This window comes from Anomalospiza imberbis, chromosome 12, assembly GCF_031753505.1.
Source record: "Anomalospiza imberbis isolate Cuckoo-Finch-1a 21T00152 chromosome 12, ASM3175350v1, whole genome shotgun sequence".
NCBI lineage: Eukaryota > Metazoa > Chordata > Aves > Passeriformes > Viduidae > Anomalospiza > Anomalospiza imberbis.
In genome coordinates this window covers 12837746-12858254 of record NC_089692.1, presented here as the reverse complement: position 1 = coordinate 12858254, position 20509 = coordinate 12837746, and the positions used below count along the sequence as shown (strand labels likewise).

At 46.5% G+C, this 20509-nt stretch overlaps 1 protein-coding gene across 2 annotated transcripts in view; it reads right to left on the bottom strand.

Moving 5' to 3' along the window:
- The window catches only part of GNAO1 (G protein subunit alpha o1), a 142723-nt gene that overhangs the window by 41881 nt on the left and 80333 nt on the right, over nucleotides 1-20509 (bottom strand). For both annotated transcript variants that reach the window (XM_068202813.1, XM_068202812.1), the window contains exon 4: nucleotides 6570-6730. In XM_068202813.1, coding sequence (XP_068058914.1) covers nucleotides 6570-6730 — 161 coding nt within the window. The remainder of the gene's footprint in view (nucleotides 1-6569; nucleotides 6731-20509) is intronic.

Below are 20509 nucleotides of genomic sequence, written 5' to 3'. Positions count from 1 at the left end.
TTGGTGGCAGCCTGCCAGCTCCAGCTGGTTTCATAAGGACATTTCAGCCTAAAAATACACAAATACTTAGCCAAAAAAAGTCAAATCTTTCTGCGCCAAATCTGTCACCCACAGCCCTTCACAAGGCAGGAAGAAATTCCTGTTGGGTCTGTCAGTCGGAGATGAGAACAGATTATCCGGGGTTCAGGACTGTGGTTCAGCAGGTTTCCTTGGGGGGATGCCCTGTGCTGTTTTTATAGACGGTGCTGCCTGCTCACCACTAAGCAAAATGTGAAAAGAGAAGAGATCGTTTCCAAGTTCTTGCAGTGTCTCCTCCTCCAGGCAGTGTCAACTACCTCAGCTCCTACCCTTTTGGTGTGAGCTTTGCCAAAATGGGGACAGCCCTGATCTGATGAGCCCATTTAATTGTGTCTCATTAAATACCAATTTACTTACTCAAGGTGTCAAGATTTTACTAATCTCAGGCCAAAGACAACACAGTTACAATGCAACACAGAAAGAAAAATGGCAGGGAGGTGGCAGGTACTGCTATGCCTTTGTGCTGGAGGAATGAACTACCGATGTAGCTTCTCGGCTCCTCCTTGCAGGGCAGCCTGTATCTCCGGTGTCTCTTCAGAGCTGTACCCCAAAAGAGGGTGGGTCTGGTGGAGCTTTGCCTCTGCCCTGGGGTCTGAGAGGGGCCAAGTGGGATGGGCACTATAATGAGATCCAGTGTCTTTTGAGGAAGCTGTGTTATACAGAGTCCTGCAGACCTCTGCCTGTGAATTTTCTGCCAAAGAAGTTCAATCCTCCTGCTTTCCTGTCAGCCTTTGGTGGGATAGGAAGGTGACTTAACACATTCTGTCAAAATAATCTTATGTGCTCTCCACTCTGCTTTGGGCCAACAGACGCAGCCCCTGGAGAGTTTGTACCCAGTTTTGGTGAAATTGGGTGTTCCAGGCAGATGAAGACTGAGAGGGAGACGCTGGAAAACATCCAGCTGATTTAAAACACAATGTCTTTCCTATTGTGGTCTTCCTCCACCTCACACTCAGCCCTAGGTGAAGCCTTATAATAACAGCAATTCCTTAATTTATGAGGATAATAATGAAACCTAAGACCTCTACCAAGCCCAAGCCCTGCAAGACTATAACAAGGCTGAAGCTCAGATTGCCTGTGTCTCTCTCACCTTGCACTGACAAGAAACAGCCCCACTCCAGAGCCAGCACCAGCACCAGCAGACATTGCAGAGCTGCTCTTCCCTGGAAATAGATTTGCATCTCATTTGTGGGAATGGAGCAAGGTTGGTGATTCCAGTCAACCAGCTCTGGCCTTTATGGACTGATTTGCTTTTCTTGTTGAAGGGGAAACTTGATTATTCAGAGCTGGTAGGCATATTTACTTACTAGGGCAAATTAAATCATAAATTCAGACAAATGTACCTAACTCTACACTTGTGATGTATTTTTCCTTTCTGCTTTATTGGGCTCCAAGACACAAAGGTGCATTGTTCAATAAACAGTGCAATGCAAGTCATCCCTATTAATTGGATTGTTCCATTTATGCTGCTACTGCCTCCAATTAAATGCAAGGGAGTGCAAGTGACAGGCATGCGTAAGATGGGTGTGCAGAAAACCATATTCTAATGCAAAAGCTGTGATGAGGAAATGGAATGTACACACCTGATAGGAATATTAATCCAAAACCATGACCTATAATTTTTCTTTCTTCAGTCTGAGCGTGCCAGAAACAATTGCAGCTCATTAAAATGGATCATGTCCTGACAGTCATGCATAATGACCAAGTCCCACAGTCCCATGGTTTAAATGTTTGCCTTGCTGGTGAAGCCAGCAAGGTAAATGTTTAGATCATGGGACTTGTGGGACGTGGACATTATCATAGAGCTCCATGGTTTTGCATGACTAGACACAGGAAACTGCAGCAAACCTCGAAGACCCTTTCCCTCTTTTAAATCCAGTGTTATCAGAGAAAGAGTGAAGGGAAAAAGAACAAACCCAAGAGTGCCAGTGTGGGTTGGACCTCTGGAGTTCATCTGGCCCATCCCCCATTCAAAGCAGGACCAACTTCAAAGTTAAATTCAGTTTGAAAGTTAGCTCAGGTGGCTCAGTATTGAGCATTTCCAAGGATGGAGATTTTACAGCCTCTCTGGGCAGTCTGTTCCAATGCTGCTTTGTCAAGGCTCAATCTGGAAGCCATTCACCACATCACAACAACATCTGGCTCTACTTTCTTAACTGCTTTTTTGATGCAAAGTGTGTGTTGGCACGTGGGATGCAGTAAGAATCAGTAGGGAAGGTGATAGTGTCGTGCAAAGACAATTCTTTTGCAAGGAAAATAGATCAGAAAACAGTCCCACACAAGATGGGGTGAGAAGGAAGGCATTGCAGTATTTTATTCTGAATCTGGTGCCGTTTTTCTGTAAGGCACTGCCAGGCCAATTCTTGAAGATGAAATAACCAAAATGTTGTCCAGTTTGGGCTTGCTATTTGGCACAAACTTGAGATGTCAGTGCTGTGGTTAGCTGTGCTAGAGCAACAAACACAATTGCATCTCTTTCTCCACTGAACAGTGAGCTCTGTATCCCTCTTCAGAGGCATCTCTCTCCCCCTTGGCTCCTGATGGAGGGAGCCAAAGGCAACAAGCTTCCTAGCCCTGACACCTCTGATATGTGTGAAGATGGATGGGTTGAATGCAGGCCTAAAATATTTTACATTTTCACGGTAGTTTCACAGCCCTGGCATTATCAAATGATCTTTCAAAGTACTTGGAAGCAGGAAGAGAAGAACTTGAGATAGGTTCTGGCTTTTTTGTGTCTGTGTACTTGCAAACTGTCTCTGCCTACACATCTTGCAGGGCCTGTTCCTGTTTGGAGATGCACAGAGAAAATTAGTGCTCGTGTGGATGCTCTGTCTGCTCCATTTCCCCCTGAAGTTTGAAGGCTGTTCAAAGATGGTCCCCATCACTGGGTGGTTAAGATGAGACTTGCCCTATGTGCTGCACTCCACTGACCAGCCTAGTTAGGAACTTGAGGCTAGGAAACACAAGACAATTTTAAAATCTGAACAAAAGTAGGAGATTAAGGAAACCAGCTGGAAACCTCTGTTTTGCTGATTTTGAAAGCTAAATGTGGGTCACAGATGTGCTTCCACAGACAGAAACTGGCTGGAGAAGAAAAAGACATCAGCATTGCCCAGACTCTTTGATGATCAGAGGTAGATTTAGCTCCTAGGCATAGAGACAAGAAAGGAAGAGGAGACTAAGTAGGAATAAAAACATAATCAAGATATTAGGAATGTGGAACACAACCCACCCGTAAATTTGCCTCAGGGAACTACAAAAAATGCAATAACAAAAAAAAGATGAAACCAATTGTTACGTCTTACTCTCTTCCCTTGTCTTGCCTTCCTTATGGTTTTGCTTTTTGCAGTCCAAGACACAGGGGGTCCATTACAGAACCTTCCCTCTTCCTCAGTCATGTTTTTTTCTTTGCAAAAGTGCAGTTTTCTACTGCTCCATTGCAACAGCTATGAAATCCTTGCTAAGGACTGGCTGACTTTAGAGCCCAAAAAGAAACAAAGCTTTGCAGGAAATCCATACTGTCTGCATGTATCAGAAGCTAGAAAGCAATGTCCTCTGGCCCATCTGGCTCCAGAAGGGAGCTAATACTCACTTCTTGTTTAGTCTAACATAAAAAATTAAACTTATTTTCAGTGAAATTGATGACGGACTGGTAAGAGCCATGCTGTTGACCCTTGCAGGCTGTTGATTAGCCTGTGACTTGGTCTCCCAGGGGCTGCAACAGAAGGCCTGTTGTTCCAGCCATTAAAAAAAACCTCAAGGTAAAGCACTGGAAGAACAATTAAAGACAACAGCAGCACTGCCTCAGAGAAGCCCAGGTGGTGGTTCCTTAGAAATAGCCAAGCAGCAGGGGGAGGTTCTGAAAGCATTCAGGGCACTTGGCAGGTGGTTTCTGGGGTGAAGGGAAGTGCCTGGAGCGCTCCTGAATGTCTCACCTGTGCTGGCCACAACACGACCTGGTCACTTGGTGCCTTCGGGCTTTGTGGCATGTGCTGAGCAGCCCTGGGGCACAATCTCCAACTCCTGCAGGAAACTTCCCTTCTGCCAGTCCCTAAGGCTTAACACCGAGAGAAGCCTGAAATGAAATGCTAGTGCAGCTCACTGACTGTCACTGTTTTTCAGACTTTGGGGAACTTAGAATTCAGTTCTTGTCTGGAATTTATTTTTCTCAGCCCTAATGAAAACACATTTTGTAGCTGTTAGTGTTTGAAATTGAGTATCAGTGTCAATAAAGACAAGCCTTTTCCCAGGGCGGGGAAAAAATATAAAACTGTCTCAAATCTTCCACTCATGCAAAAGTAAACAACCCCAAAGCATTGAAGATTAAATAAAATATATGCCTCTTTTCACTGGGGGTCCACTGGGCATGAATAAGAACTGAGCTCTCACTTGCACCACCATCTCCTGTGATGGCACCAGGGCCTAGAGGTGCAGAAGGATGTGTTTTGGCACCCTGCCGTGTGACTGCATCTTTGCTCCCAGTGGGGGAACCACCAGAGGCTCCTGAACACCAGAGGGCTGCAAATGAGAAGGACTTTGTTATCTCCAGCTTCCCCATCCAACCTAGCCCAGAGAAAAAAAGGTGTCCAGCCACAGCACAACTCACAGAGCAGCTAAGGAGAGAGGCATCACAGCAGTGCCCTGGCACGGAGAGTCATCCCTCCTCATCTGGATGCAAGAGATTTTGTCAGAGACACCAGAATTCATTTGGCTGGGCTGCAACCCCTAGATTGCAATTGCTGTGAATGCTACAGCACAGAGACTCTTCAGTTGATGTGTAGAAACTGCTTTTGGTTTCAGAGCTCTTGCTGATGAATTGCACAGCAGCTGGTCATATTGGGAAGGCTCTGCTTATTATTTTCAACTGCTACCTTGCATGGAAGGAAAATCAAAATACTTTCCTCAAGGTAATTGGCTCTAAAACAATTGAAGGTTTTTCCACAAAGTTGTAATGCAATTAGGACTGGCATTTTAGATAATTTATGTCTCTAAAGGTATGCTTATGCTATCATACCCTTATTTTGTGAAAAAAAAAAAGCAAAAAAAAAAAGCTGCTGGCAAGAGAAAGCTTATTTTGCTATTACAGGCAATGAAACACAGATCAAACCATCATCCACCTAGTACTGATTAAAAGGCAGCAGAATGCCAGGATTGTCTCTGAGGTGGGATCATGGTTGGGTAGGATGCTGTGTCACCAACCACACATCTGCAGGTTTCCCATTCAGTTTTCCATCAGTGCCAAATGATGTGTCATCACTTGCCTTCTGCTGCAGCACCTCAAGAACTGCTCTCCCCAGCTGTCGTGCCAGCCTGGATGGGAGCAGCTGGTGCAGCTGGAGCACCAGGCCCACCACACAGAACAAAACCAGCAGCCCGCTAGTGCTGGGGTTGTGTTTTGGTAGAAATCCAGGAACACCTCAAGCAGAGATGCCAAACAATCCAAACACAATAACAACTCCAGAAGTGCATGAAACAGCTGGTGAACTTGTTGATATGAGATATTGTGACAGTCAAAAGCATGGACATAGCATTGCCCGACACCATTGGGAAGCTTCTGTTTCCCTGATTACCGAAAGGTCCAAGGGTACAACTGGGGAAATGAATGCTCTCTGCCTGCCTGGTCCTTATGCTTATACTTAACAACCTTTGGCTGCCTCTTGCCCAAGATACAGTCCAGGGCCGGGGCATTTTGCCTGACTGCAACAGATGCTGTGATTGAAATTATGGGATGAAAACCTCTGGTCTCCTGGTCTAGGTGGAAGCAAATATATTGGATCAATTATCATTATAAATAGGCCTGAACTGAAACTGGGGAGAAACTGGACATCTCTTCAGAGCCACAGCAGCCATTTATGGGTGGATGTCCTGTCCTCATGACAGTATGAACCAAAGCCATGGATTCAGACAATTCCCATTGAATGACATCTAGATGTGGTCCCTAATGGTAGAGAAGCCACTAACTGTATTACAAGAGTAACTCAATACCCCTGGAAAAGTAAAGATATCCCTTACCCTTGGTTGTAATCCAGCTGACTTATCAGTACACTGTACAACTACAGAAAGTAAAGTGGGAAAAAAAAGCAAACAGAGGAAAGAAAAGCAAACCCAAGAGCTGTACTGCTGTACAAAGCAGGTGATCACCCCCTTCTCTTCTCAATCAGATAGACAAAGGAGCCATCTTCTGTGCCCACAGGTTGATCTGCCTATATTCGCTAGATCCATGTTTGCAAAAACCTACCTTGAGACATTTGGGAGCAGTTTGGGAACCTGGTCTTGGGGTCACAGACCTGACCCCAGACTGGCCAAGAGGGGACATGAATGTCCTGCCTGATCCTTTGTGCTTTGCAGTGGTCTGTGACACAACACACATCCGAAACTGTAAGCAGAGACACGTTCAGTTCCACTACTATGAGGTCATTCACTTCAGTTAAAACTTTAACAAATCCAAATGCAGCTTCTTAACATGCAAGGCTATGGACAGGGATACTCACTATTGGGCTGAGTCGTTAAGTTGATATTCCCGGGACCGGTTGAAGCATTCTTGGATCCCAGAGTCTGCCCAGAGCCTCATCATAGCTGACAGCAGCTCTGGAGAGAAGGGCTCTGTGTCCTCCATCCGACTTACAACATCGCAGACCATCTTGGCATCAGCCTGCAGAGGAGAGAAACAAGAGCTCTCATAGATGCTTAAGGCAGAATTTGGAGCCAGAGATTTCAGAAACTGTTCACCAAACCATCAGGAGCAAAGAGGCCATGTTTCTCGGGATGGTGCTTTAGCATCCACACTGTGTGATCCAGCTGAAAGGGCAAAAGGACGATGGAGGAAGGAAATCACAAGGAAAAAGATTGTTTGTGCAATTCACCTCATATCAACAAGTATTTCTATTCAACAGACAAAGCAGTCTGCACTGCACATGTGTGGAATTTCATAGGAACAGATAGGAATTCATACATGTACAAGCAACAGCACCTTGCTTTAACTGAAAGTGGAAACTTGCTGAAGTGGGGGCTTGGTATCAGAAAGAACAGCAGAAAGACTCCAGAAACAATTTGTTCCAGATGCTGGTTTATTGCTTTTCCTAAATTCTTGTTCTTTGCTGTAAGCCCCTGCTACGAGGGCTAATTCATGTTAATGCAGACCACCTTGGCTGGCTGTGGTGCTCTGTGACTCAGAGGGAGAGGAATCTCCCATGGTTACAGAGCATGGCAGTGAGGGCAGGGCCAGCTGGCCATTTTCAGGTGGATTCTTTTTTGGTGAGAAAAAATGAGATTCACTGGGACAGCAACGTTTCCTGGAGGACAGTGCTCTGACACAACTTGGGTCCGGAAGATGTCTCAGATTTAGGATGGGAATGTCTAGACAGCCTTGGAATAGCTGAGTTCAGCCGTCCTGTAATAGTCCACACTGGCTGATACTTCACTCATTTGTGAAGTAGGACACTCAAATTCATGAAACCCTCCGCTTGCTTTGCAAGAAGTAAATGTCCCACAGCACCCACAAACTCCTGAAACCCTTGGGATATTGACTAATCTGCAGAGTTTTTCTTTCATTGCTTTGAAAATCTCATATATCTCATATTACTAGCTGAAACAAACCCAATTATTATTGCTATAATTAATTGGAAAAGAGGAGCTCTTGTTCCTTGTATGTGTGCAGCAAACTTGTGAAGACAACCTTCTTGTTTTACTCTCTTGTCTCTTGTGTGCTAGACTGAACCCATTCTTGGCCAAATGCAGGTGGAAATCTTTGCCTTCCAGGGTGTTTGATCACACAGATCTCAAGAGGGGAACAATTAGCTCTGCTCATGCTTTGCTGGGAACAATTAGTAGTGCCATCATTGAGGAGCACCACAATAACCTTATTGTATGGATGGGAATAAGTGCATGACAGGGTCTGCATGGTCAGGATCAAAACTCTGTAGCCTCTTTGTTGAACACCGAAACTGTGGAAAAATTGCAGGGCACCAAACCGAAAGCACTGAAGACTGAAGCTGCTGGAGATTTCAGTGCTCAGTGAAAGAGCCTCAAGTGCCCTGAACATCCAGCCTTTATGGGCTGAAGAAGTCTTAGTACTGTATGTCTCAGTATTGTATCCCATAAAACTTAATGGGGTGGACTCTATGCTTTGAAGGCTTTATGAACATAAAATCTTTCTCACAGAGCACTTAACTTCATATTTCAGTGCCCAGGAATCCTCCCAGTCCTCTGTACAGACTCTGCTCATTTTGGAGAAAAAGTATTGGTGACTCACACCTCAAAGCCAAGACAAACTAAGAACCTTGAAGAGTTCAGTTAATTTCAAAAGCTTGTTTTCTGCCCCGGGGTGCTTTGTGAGCTGAGTGAATATTCATAAATCATCTGTATGGTTTGCCTGCCCTGCTGGAGCTGCAGTTCTGCTCTTTTCACAGACTCTAAATGACATAAAACCTGCTAATGGCTGCGATCTGCCTTGGCCCCAGTATTTTGTGTATGTTGATGCAGGAAAAACATCCATGCTTCCTGTCAGGTAGAAGGATGTCTTTGTATGTTATCTTGACTGCTGGAGTGGGTTACAGGTGTAAGTCACAGATCTGTCCATCTGTCTGCGATGGCAAAGCACATTTGAAGCTCTCCAGCTGTCATGGGCATGGTCTGAGCTTCTGAGTTTTGTGGATTTAACTGCAGGCTGCTCTTTGCAAAACATCAGAGGCAATGGCACAGTCATCATATTTTCTGTGCTGGGAAATAGCTGCATCGCTTTTTCATCTACTGAGACTTCTGGCAGTTCTCTGTATTCCCCCAGCACAGGGGGGTTTTGAGCAGAAGACAGAGATGAACAGCAGAATGGGAGTGACCAGGCACAGGCATTTTTGGCTGTGGTTATCTGTGAGTCTGTTGGGCCAGAAGTGGGGCTGAGCACGTAGGGCAGGGAATTATTTTGGTACATGCTCCTCTGCAGTAACTGGAGGTCCCTTTTGGGGACAGGAGAAGCTGTCCTCCCACAGCATGGACACCTGCCTGCAGGGTAGACTGAGAGTCAGCAGGGTGAAACAGGGCAAGAACTTGAAGGAAAGTTTATTGCTCCCGCTGAACAGTAATATTACAGACTTAGTTTTATTTTGCAGAGTTAACCACTGAATTCTTGGTTTTACAGATCCAGAAAAAGCATGAGCAATGAGTACTTTTAAAAATACCCCTTCCCCCTGCCAAGGTTGAAGTCCCTCTGTCAAGGAGCATGGGGCCATCCAGGAGTTCAGGCATTTGTTAGATGATTTAACAAGCAATTAAGGATCCAAGAAGAGAAGATACCCCTTTCTTTTCTCACTCTCCAAGCTGTGTCTCAAGCTGGGAATGACATTAAAATCTCCAACTCCCCCTGGGCCCAGCAGGGAGATTTTTAAGTACTGCCTGATTGACTTTTCCCTGCCTGCCTCCCCTGGGTCTGCTGCTCCTGCTTTTCCCGAGGTGAGAGGAGCCGAGTCTCCTGCCACGCTCTGCCTCTGTACTGCAGCCAGCAATTAAATAAAGCAAAACAAAACAGGCAAACCAGCCCCCCACTCCCCTGCCTTGCAGTTCCCATCCGACAGGGCTGTTGTTAATGAACATCACGGTGGTATTTCAGCTACCTCAGGAGCTAAAAATAGGCAGCACTTGGCCCCTGGGATTGCTGGAAGGAGCTACAAAATGGTGCAGGGCTCATTCCATCATTGCTGCCTCTGCCATTCCCAGCTGCTCTGTCTTCTGTCTCCTCAGAACAAGACATCTGGGAGGAGGGTAAGAGGTCGGGCTGGTCTCCTTCATCCTACCAGGAGCATCCTAGCCTATCTCTGCAGCATTCTGACATGTCCTGCTGCCACTCCCCAGTGGCTTGCATTTTCCATAGCAGGTGAAACCCTAACACCTGAGCTAAATGCCTTTGGGCTGCTCATTATGGAGAGTGGGATTTGACACTTTGTGTCATTCCTGAATGAATGCTGATTCCATCCACCTACAAGCAGGAGAATTAAAGCTGGCTGGCCATGGCCTGGGGAGACAGCTGAGCTTAGAGACTGTGGTAAAGTGAAATTACACATCCAGGCTTTTAGACACCAAGCCAAGACACCAAATAAGTCTTTACTAAAGAACAGACCTCCGCTCTGGTCGGGGAATGGAGAGGACTCTGTAAGGCCAGGGCAGGATCTGAAATCCACAGGCACATGTGAACACAGTGGGAAGTTGGCATATGTCATTCCTAACCCCAGGTTGTGGGCCTACCTGTGCACCACACTTCTGCTATAAATCCAGTTCAAAAGGGGATCTGTTCTCTCCCTAACCTGGACATAACTGCAGTTTCTTAATTGTCTCCCATATGTCACTGTCACCGAGCACCACGCTCACAGCCTGTGCTCAGCATACAAACTTGTGACTTGCAACAGCCACACAGCCCAATTACCTGGCTGGAAGGGAGAGGGGCTCCTCCCTGCAGTCTGACACTACTGCCAGTTGCCTTTGTCTCTGCAAGCAAGCTATTTTCCATCACACTGATACAGACCATGCCTAATTACTTGCTCCTCACCACCACCCATGACTGGTGCCCACTAAGATACCAGCACAGCTGCACTAAGAAGGTACCAGCAAAGGTACTGCTGCCCTGGCTGCTGTAGAGTCACACTGGAGTAGGACCCAGGTGCCAATCTCTGACTATTCCAGGGCAAATCCTGGCTCCGATCCTTTGAAGTTGCCTGGAGACTGACTAGGAGACTTTTGTTTAATTTTTTTTTTTTTTTTATTTTTTCCAAAAGGAATAGTTTTCTGGAAAGGGAGATTTAAGGGAGAGGCAAAACTTTGTGTGAAGCTGTGTGGTATAAATCTGCTGAACTTTACCGGGTTGTGCTATGTTACAGCCAATGGAGGTATGAGCTGTGTGCCACACTGTACTGTCCTTTCCTTTTGGTGAACTAAATCCCAGTAAATATCAATTTTTTTGCTATTATTTACTCTGATTAATGATACTTGTCGCTTAGCCTATCTCAAAGGTTAACCCTGGGGCAATTTCATCTGGTGGCTGGTTGTACCAGGAGCTGCTTCTCAGAACATTTCAGAAAATCCATCCAGTGAGGGAAAAGATAAGCACTTCAATTTGGCTGGTGGTACAAGGCAAATCAGCACAGTACCAGTCATCAGCAAGTAATCTTGTGAAAATAGTAGTAGCCATCATGAGTCATGAACCTGGGGGTAATCAAACTGATGTCTAGAGACCATCCAGCATCCAAAAAGGACATCCATGGAAGGGAAACCTTGTGGGGGACCAGATCCTGATCTCAGGGCACAGCAGTATGTGCCTCTGCCACTCCAGGGAGAATTTATGTCCTGTAACTTCATGGAGAACGTGTCTCATAAACTGAAAACCTCCCCCTTCTCCTTAAAGACTGTCTCAGAAATATGGACCCCACTTCTCAGCTAAAGAGTGGTTGCATTGCAGCAAAAGACAGTGATTTTCACAGCGTTTCAGCCTGAATAAATCATGGAAACAAAGCATGGCTGGTGAGTATGTCTTTTCCAGAGACATCCAGGGCCCAGCTCCAAGTCCATAGAATTTTTTGTAGACATTGAATAAATAGCTACATGTATGACTCTCCCCCTCACTCTCCCTCTCGTTCTCACACATCTGTGTTTCAGAGCTGACCTCTCAATCTGTGGAAGTCTGTCTGGCATTAAGCAGCTGCTGTGCATCGTGGGAGAGACAACTTTCCTCCTGCACCCTTCCATCTACCCTCAGAACATTTAATTGAGGCCTCCCACCTCGGCTTGGCATTTGGCTTGCTGAGAGATCCTGGAAAGCACTGAGCAGGTAAAAATCTATCCAGTGGCTTATTAATATCTATCCCTTTGGAGATTACCTTTAGGTGGGCACCCAAACTTCCCCTCTTCACTCTCATTAGCTGGAGGTGGAAATGCAAAACTCTGGACACAGATCCCAGTGGTCTGAGAAAGGGGTTTACACAAAAGCTCAGCGTAGTGCTCTCTAGCAGGTTGCATCATACAGCAAAGCTAAGCCTAAAACTTCAAGTTAGAGATGACTGGCTTTCCACAGAGTCACAGTAGCCATCTACCCTTGTGTACACCTCTCACAAAAAGCTTGGCTGACTTGGATACAATGCCGAAGGGCTGCCGTCCATCTGGGAGCAGCCAGACTTTTGTGTACAGAAAACATAACCAGACAGCCACGGTGATCTTCTCGTGAGCTTGTGCTGTCCGGCTGGCAATTAGTACAGCCCTGGTTTTCATATCCTTCTGGAGCCAAGATGGCACCATCACCTCTGACTGTCTTGGCCAAACAGTTCTGTGTGTCTGGGAAGTGGTCTAGGATAGAGATGGCCTGAAACCTTGTTATAGCTGTTTTTTCTGTCTGCTGCTTCCTGTTTGGGCAGACATTGAGCAGGACTGATATTGCAAATTATGATGTTTCTTACAGCTGTCCAACTGCTCTGTGTTCAGTACTACCTTCATTCCCAATCTGTATGATACTGCAGTTGATCAAATAAAATTTGCCAGCCCTTATGTGGGTATAACCCTCTTTTCCCCTCTTTCAACACATATAAAATAATATTCCTGGTCTGCTTGGACTGATGACTATCTGACAGTCCAGAGACTGGATAATGCATGGACTAGACTAAGCTCTTGGGCTGCCAGCTGGCCACCACCATAGTAAGAATTCCCATAGCTCCACATCCTGTAGAAAATAGTGCTTCATTCACTACTGGGGGAAAAACCCATGACCAAACAACACAGAACTCAACCTGAGAGGACAAGTTATTTCCTGAATTTGCTTTTTTCTAGGAAATGCAGGGTCCTCCCCTCTTCTTGAGGAGCTCAGAGAAGCTCCAGAGCTGGGTGAGACAAACACGGTGGGTAGCTGACCTGATTTTTCCAAGCAAGAATGGGAAAGCCAGAAAGCATGTGTTAAATGCTCTCAAAATAGGTCCTGACCCACTAGCTGCAAAGGCAGGAAAGAAAACAGCACTCTGTCCATGCCAGTCCCCTCTATTTCAAGAAGAGGGCATCCCCAAGAGACCAAGAGCCACTGCATGCTGCCCCAGCATCACTCCAAGAACAGGATGCTTTAATGGGTCCTCTGCCCTACAAGCACTGAGCAAAGGGCCTGGGTACAGGATCTGAAAGCCCAAACGTCATCCCTTGCTGAGGACTTTCAGGCCATGCAGGCACAGACAGCACTGCCCACCAGGGAGGAGATGAGAGAGAGAGTCACAGATGGGGGACATTAGCCGCATGGCTTCATGCTCTGCAGGGAAGTGCTCTGCCGCAGTGCTGAGGAACAGGCTGGAAACATGTAAAGATGAGAGAGCAAAATCCTTGCAGCTTACTGCCCTTCTCCTCTCCCTAATATCCTCTGCTGGGTAGAAGTCCATAAAACTTAACAAGGCACTGGAGTATTTGTGCTGCAGTAAACGGGAGGGAAATGTCTGAGATGCCACAGTGAGAACACAGGTGGGGGAGCTGCATTGGCTCCTGGCATTTGTAAAATAAATGGATATTTTCCATTCATTGCAACGTGGACGGCTGAGGATGAACAGAGTGGGTGGGAACCCACTCCAGGTTTGGGAATTCCTGATGGGTTTAGCCTGTACATCTTCCACTCTTGAAATGTCTTTAAGATTTTCCACACCAACCTCCCTCTGGGTGACCGTGTTAAAAGCGGCAGGGCAGAGGGGACACAGTTTCATTCCAAGCTTTCCCACCACAAAGGGGGAAAACAGGCTTTGTCTTTGGAACAGAGAGGGAACCCAGCTCCTCTGGTGGGTGCATTCCCAGGAGAAAGATTTTTTTAACATCTCTGGCTAAATGCCACTTGTGTATCATGGTTTATAGAGCAGTGCCTTCCTGCTGGGAAGTCATGCAGTGCTGGAACCTAGTAATTAGTTTAATGCTCAGAGCTTGCTGCTGAACGGTGGGTGCTAATCTCCACTCTACAATTAATCTCACAGATTTATCAGTTCCTCTGTGATGAGGGAGTAAGTCTGTGGGTTACATTCATCTGTCCCTGAAGAAAGAGATGGTGTTTCAACCAGAAAGAACCCTGTTTCGTTTTATGGTCCTTTTTTACTTGGTGATCTCTGTTGAAGATATATACCTGAAGGAAAACAGGGAGAGGGAAAATCCCTCCCTTTGCTCCAACCCTGTTAAATTTCATCTCCTTGTTGCCTCTTTTCTTCTCATAATCCATAATTCTTCTGTAACCCATAACTGAGATATCTGGGCAGGGATTTCATACTGCCCTCCACTGACAGAGCAGTCAGTGGATTTGCTGTGCATACTCAAGTTTTGTGCCTGATGTGGGGGGGGGGGTCTCAAAATTATTTCTTGCACTGCTGATGTGACATTAGTCATCACAGCAGCCAAAGAATACCGATTCTTCCACTTGGCAGCAGAACTGAAAAATTAGGTGGTGTTAAAAATCAGCTTGGATGAAACATGGATTCTCCTGTGAACCCAAAATCCTCTGAAAAATTTAATTTCACATCCAGCCAAAGCACTTGCCTTAAGTCCTATCAAACTATTTTGAGTTATTTAGATGCTTAGCATTATTTTTAGAAGTATTTTTAGAAGTCAAATTTCCAACAAAAAAAATGTGTTTGAATGAAAGTTGGGAAAATAAAACAAATTACTTTGTCCTTTCAGGAATGCAAAATCCTCTTGAAAAATTCTCACATAATCTCCTCTTGTTCATGACTACATGTAGATTTTGACTGGAGTAGTAGATTTTAACCGGATTTGTAGATTTTGACCAGATTTTACAAATTATTTTGATTTATTTCAGACTATTTTTAGCCATTTCATCAAGCATTTCTGTCCAGGTCCATTAATAAATAGAACAAGCACTTTCTCATCAGGAGTCCTTCATTCACAGCTTATTTTCTTTTCTAATTTCAATTGTCACCACCTCAAATTTTCTGGTTTTTGGTTCTGTGCTCCTTCACCAAACGTCCTACAAGATGACCACTGCTGAGTTTTCCTTGCAATGAAGGGATTTGCAGCAGTTCCCAAAGCAAATACCCAAGCGAGGTCCTGAGTAAAGCACGTGCTTCCTGTCTTTGCCTCTGCTGGTGTAGAAGCTTCTGCTTTTTGGTCTCTGGCTGCAACACAACCAATGGTGGAGATGTAGAGTGACCCCAGACAAGGGGAAGGACTTCATAGGGACACATGGCAGGTTTAGATTAGAAATTAGGAAGAAATTCTTCCCTGTGAGGGGGATGAGGCACCGGCAGATTGCCCAGAGAAGCTGTGGATGTCCCATCCCTGAAAGTGTTCAATGCAGGTTGGTTGGGACTTTAGGCAACATGATCTAGTGGGAGGTGTCCCTGCCCATGGCAGGGAGGTTGGAATAAGATGATCTTCAAGGTCCCTTCCAACCTAAACCATTCTAGGATTCTATGATATTAACATTTTGAAGGGGATAGACTGAAACAAGATGCTATTCACTGAGTGACTGATTAGCAAAATTTTGCCTATGACTTCTTAATACTACAATCCTTGTTTAGCTTCTCTCCCTCTTAATGTCCAGGTGACTGCGAGCCCTTCTCTGCAGGGAGGAGCAGAGGTGGGAGTAGAGGAGCATTTGTCTGGGGTTCTGCTGTGAGCGGAAGCTGCCTCTGATGGGGCTGAGGTTGAGCAGTGACTGGTCAAGGAGTCTGTAGCTGCTTAAAAGGAGTCCCAGAGTTCAGAGCAGATGAAAGACAGATTTTTAGTTAAATCTCCCCTGTACTGCTGTATTTCCAGCAAAATCAAGACTTGGGTGCTTGTAACAGGCTTGGAGGAGCTCTTCCTTTGATCAGCAGGGATTACACAGTCTAACCTCCAGCAAGTTCCTCCTTACCGGAGCTGAGGCACATCACACACAAACAGATTTGCTTACACATTGTTTCAGGTTGCTGCAGAGAAAAAATGTCCTATATTTTCCTTACAAGAGCACCAAGAAATTTCCCCAACCCTTTGATAGGGGGAGGGTGGGAGAAGAAGAAGAGGGAAAGGGAAAGAAAACAGAGGGGAAGGAACCTGTTGGGTTGAGTCTGAGCATTGCTGTTCTAGGGGAAGCTGTTCTCAAGGATATTAAGAGGAACTTTATTTTTATTAACTGCTCTTTTCAGAGAAAATGAACAAATGGGACCTCAGGTGCATCATTAGACGACAGGATAGTTCATAAGATAAGTGGCTGGCAGAGAACTACCTTTCTAACAGCTTAACAAGGGTAGGCAGAAATAGGCTGGGTGGCTGGAAGAAATCTTTGATGCTGTTGTGTATATTTATTATTTATTCTTCTGGCACAAATATAGCATCAAAAATATCAAAACCAAAAAAAGCCCATAAACTGCTGTCACTGGATTAGTTCTAGATCTCTGTAACCATGGCATCATGTAGTAATGACAAGAAAAATCAGCAACAATGGGAAAAAAACACCCAGCATTTATGACACTTGGAGGGTGAGGCAGACTTCCTTACTCTGGTGAGGATGCACCAGAAGGGATAAGAAAATCTGAGAGCATCTTACTAGCCTGGGCATCTGTGAAGCTCAGCTATGGTGGAAAATGCCACAAAACAATGGAATTGATCCCTTGTGTGTAAGATTGTGTGATACAGAGGATGGAGAGTGGATCCCCCCTGAAACCCTTTGCTGCCATTACAGATCACCTCAACCCCCACAGAACAGTGGGGAGGGCCCCAGTGCCTGCCTGAAGCCAAGAATGGAGATGGCTGCACCCTCTCAGCACCATGGTCGAGGCTCTTTGTCACTGTGACCTGCTGGTGTTCATCTCTGGGGGTGTGGCACTGCCAGTCCTCAGCCTCTGTCTCTCATGTTCATCCTATTTCAGTGCACTCTTTCCTTCCCCACTGTGCTCCCTCTCTCTTTGTGCCAACCTCCTGGGTCTGCAAGTCCTGCAGCTGCTGCAGTGGGAAGCTCTCCCTGGTGGCTGTACAGAGCAGAGGACTGTGCTGACATGAGAAGCAAGGCCCGAGCTTTATACTGCACAGAGTATTTATTGGAAAATTATATATATTCACTTTTTTTCTGGAATACTTTGGCTGGATTGGAAATATTTCAACTACCATCCAGGGATTAGGGAGCTTCTTTTAATCTGCTTTTGTTTGGTTTCTTTGCAGAAAAAGGAGTAAAAGCCTGCTCCAAAATGTCCTCCATGGAGGGACTGGGATTTGGCAATGTCATGCAGCGATGCCAGTGGATAACGGGATGTGATAACAATACAGTCTGACTGCCTCCCAGAGCCCCTTTGCAGAACGGGTCAGACTTCTCCCACAGACAGATTTGGGGCAGAAGTAACCAGTATTCTCCAGCCATCCATCTGGGAGCAAAGCTCAGGTTTAGGGTCTGTTTGTGCGGCCCTGGAGTCGCCCAGCAGCACAGAGCAGAACTGCCAATAAAAACCTTGGAGCAGAGATTTTCACAGCTGCCTAATGGGTCTAGAAATCTGATTTCTTCTAAAATAAGCAACCCAGGTCTGTAGTCACCATGTCCATCTCGGCAGCAGAGTGCACAGTGGGTCCCTCTGTGGCACAGCCAGTTAGTTGGAAAGTGAGAAGCCCCAAGAAATCAAAATTCTGCAATTCCAAACCCCGCTTTATTTTCCCTTCCTGGTTGCTTTGGCTTTTTCTCTCCTGGCAAGCCCCTCTCCCCAGCACTACTGCAGCTCTGCCTGCGTGCAGCCATCCCAGCCCCAGGAACAGCCCTGCCTGTGCAGCACTTTCTGGAGATGCCATTTCTCTTGCAGGCGTTCAGCCCATGGTGCATCGCAAAAAAATATCCCCAGCGGAGTGAACGATGCCAGTAAGACTCTTGCCTTCCCTCCACCTCCCAGGGCTACTTTCTGCCTTGGCTACGAGCCTGCTGCATCTTTGTGTGGTTAATAAAAATAACCTAAAAGTACTCGGGAGCAGACAGAGCAATCCCAGAGACTCCAAACATCTAAGGGGCTTTGTTTCCAAGGCAACATCGTGTCTCCTAGCTGCAAAAGGCCACGGGAATGAAGGCAGCCTATGGAAAATGAATAGCTAAATGACAACAACAACAAAAAAAATCTGCTGGGGAGCGTTTCAGAGAGGGAGGGGTGTTCGTTGGGGGGCCAGGAAAGAGTGAAGCTAAACAAGCCAGGAGTAGCTGCCCAGAGCATGCAAAGGGACAGGGTGCAATTTATCTCACGAGAAGCTCAGTCCTGCCCCCATTGAAATGCAGAGCACCACTTCCACAGACTTAATGGGAGCAGGCGAGCTTGCACAAATCAGCTATTCTTTTCTTTCCCCCCTTTTTTAAGCTACAGTGTTTGAAGATTGGAGCTAGTTAAAAATAATCTATTGTCCAAGGCAGAGACTTCCCCGGTCCCAGGAGCTCCCCAGCCAGGGCTGCTGCTCACTATTGATTTTGGTCACCTCAGTTTCCCACTGCCAGACTTGCCTCCTCCCTCCACAGCCCAGGGCAGTGAGACAGGCGGGAGGTGCCAGAGCACCAGAGCATCCCTTCAGCTCTTCCAGGAAAGAAGCATGTTTTCACCCCTTTTCCAAGGTTTCCAGAGCCGTGCAATGTGTTCATATCTGTGTGCAGTCCAAGCTGCAGTCAGTTCTTTCACTATGGCTGCAAGGATGGCTTTGCTCTTACAGCCTTTGGAGCCAACTGCCCGGATAGCAGACTTGGAGCATCAGGCACGGGGAAAGCACAGACCCCTCTGCCCCCCCGTCCCACCCATGACACTCATGGCCCCTGTGTGACAACACCCACCCTTGTTGAGGGCAGGCAGGCAGGTCTGGGGCTCCACCATGGTGCCTCTAATGTGCAAGCTGCCCTTATGTAAGTGACTGCTGCAGTCAAATGCCCCTGGGATCATTTATGGGATTGATATCAGGCAGGAGGGGGGAGGCTCCCCAGCGCCAGCCGGGACGCCTGCCTGCAGATGCACTGCTCCTGTCTTCCCTCTCCCTCGTGTCTCATGGGAGTGCTAAAAGCTGAGCATCATGATGCCAAGTAAGCTGCCAGAGCTTTTCCTCTGTGTCCCAGGAGGTGGCACGGGTGCCCTGGGAACATGACGGGCATTGGGTCAGGAGCTCCTCTGAGCTGGGTCTCTGCTCCTCAGCAGCACAACCTACATGGAGCTCCACCATGCCTGAAGTGGGATCCCAACACAACCAGGGGAGGAGGGAGCCTGGGCATTTCCCTGGGGTGGCCAGGAGGGATTGAGGACATCAGGGTTTGTTGGTGCTGGTCTCTGTCCTGGGCTGGAGTCAGCCCTGGGCTCAAGCTCTCCCTCTCCCTTCCTCAGAGACTCTTTGGGACGATGAACAACTCAGCCATTGATGTTCTGCCTGATGTTAAAACATTTTATTTAATTAATGATTTTTCTTTGTACCACCTCTCAATCAATACCATGTGGGCAAGAGGTTCCCAGAGGGAGAGCTGCTGAGAAATGCTCACCTCACACTTTTTTTTTCACACCGTCTGCTGTGGGCAGAGCCAATGCATCCACATGGATGGATGGATGGATGACTGCTATTTATTATTCATCTTGGTATGCGGAGCAGAGCCTCTGTCTGAACAAGCTTTGAGATTATGAGGTTTGCTTCTCACTCCTCCTCCTTGAAATGGTTTTAAATTTAGCTTAACTTCAGGGAATTCCTCTGAAATTGCCCTGGAGAAGCAAGGCTGAAATTTGGTCCCTATAGATCTGCCCAGAGCTGGAGGGCTGCCATGGGAAGCCTGCCTGCAGGGAAATAGAGCTGGCCTGCTTCACCACCGATCCCGACGGGCAGTGCTGGTGTGTCACCCTCCCTGACTCCTGGAGAGCAGTTGAGTACATGCAGAGCAGGGCCAGGAGGCACAGGCTGCTGGAAAAGCGGGGGACCAGTCTGACCAGTCATTCTGTTCCCCCTCTTCCCAGGGGACATTCAATAGGGAAAAACCCAGGCAACTGGGAGCTCCTGGGGCTTGTGGATAGACCAGTAGGGATAAGACTTGATTTAAGAATGGGGAGAGCAGGGACTTGGATGTTTGTATCAAAACCACCACAGCCATTTTACCTTCTTGTGCCCATTTCATCCTTCTTGCAAGTACCCACTGAGAGTATTCTGCATTTACTAATTTTCTATCCTAAACTCCTTTGCTGTGTTCCTGGATCACCTTCCACTGCCATAACTTTCATCCTTACAGGCTGAACTTCACTTCTACATGAAATGATTCCTACAAATCACATTGAGTTTTCACTTGCAAATACTCTTGGACCACTTTCAAGGCACTCACCCCCACTTAACCATGACATAAATTACTCTCTGTACGGCTGGTTGTTAAAATAGTTCAAAATATTAATACAGGAGCTGGGATTTTCCAAGGTACTTGGTATTGACCTAACCTGATTCACACTGGGCTTGACTGTAAATTGCTAGCAACAGGGAACAA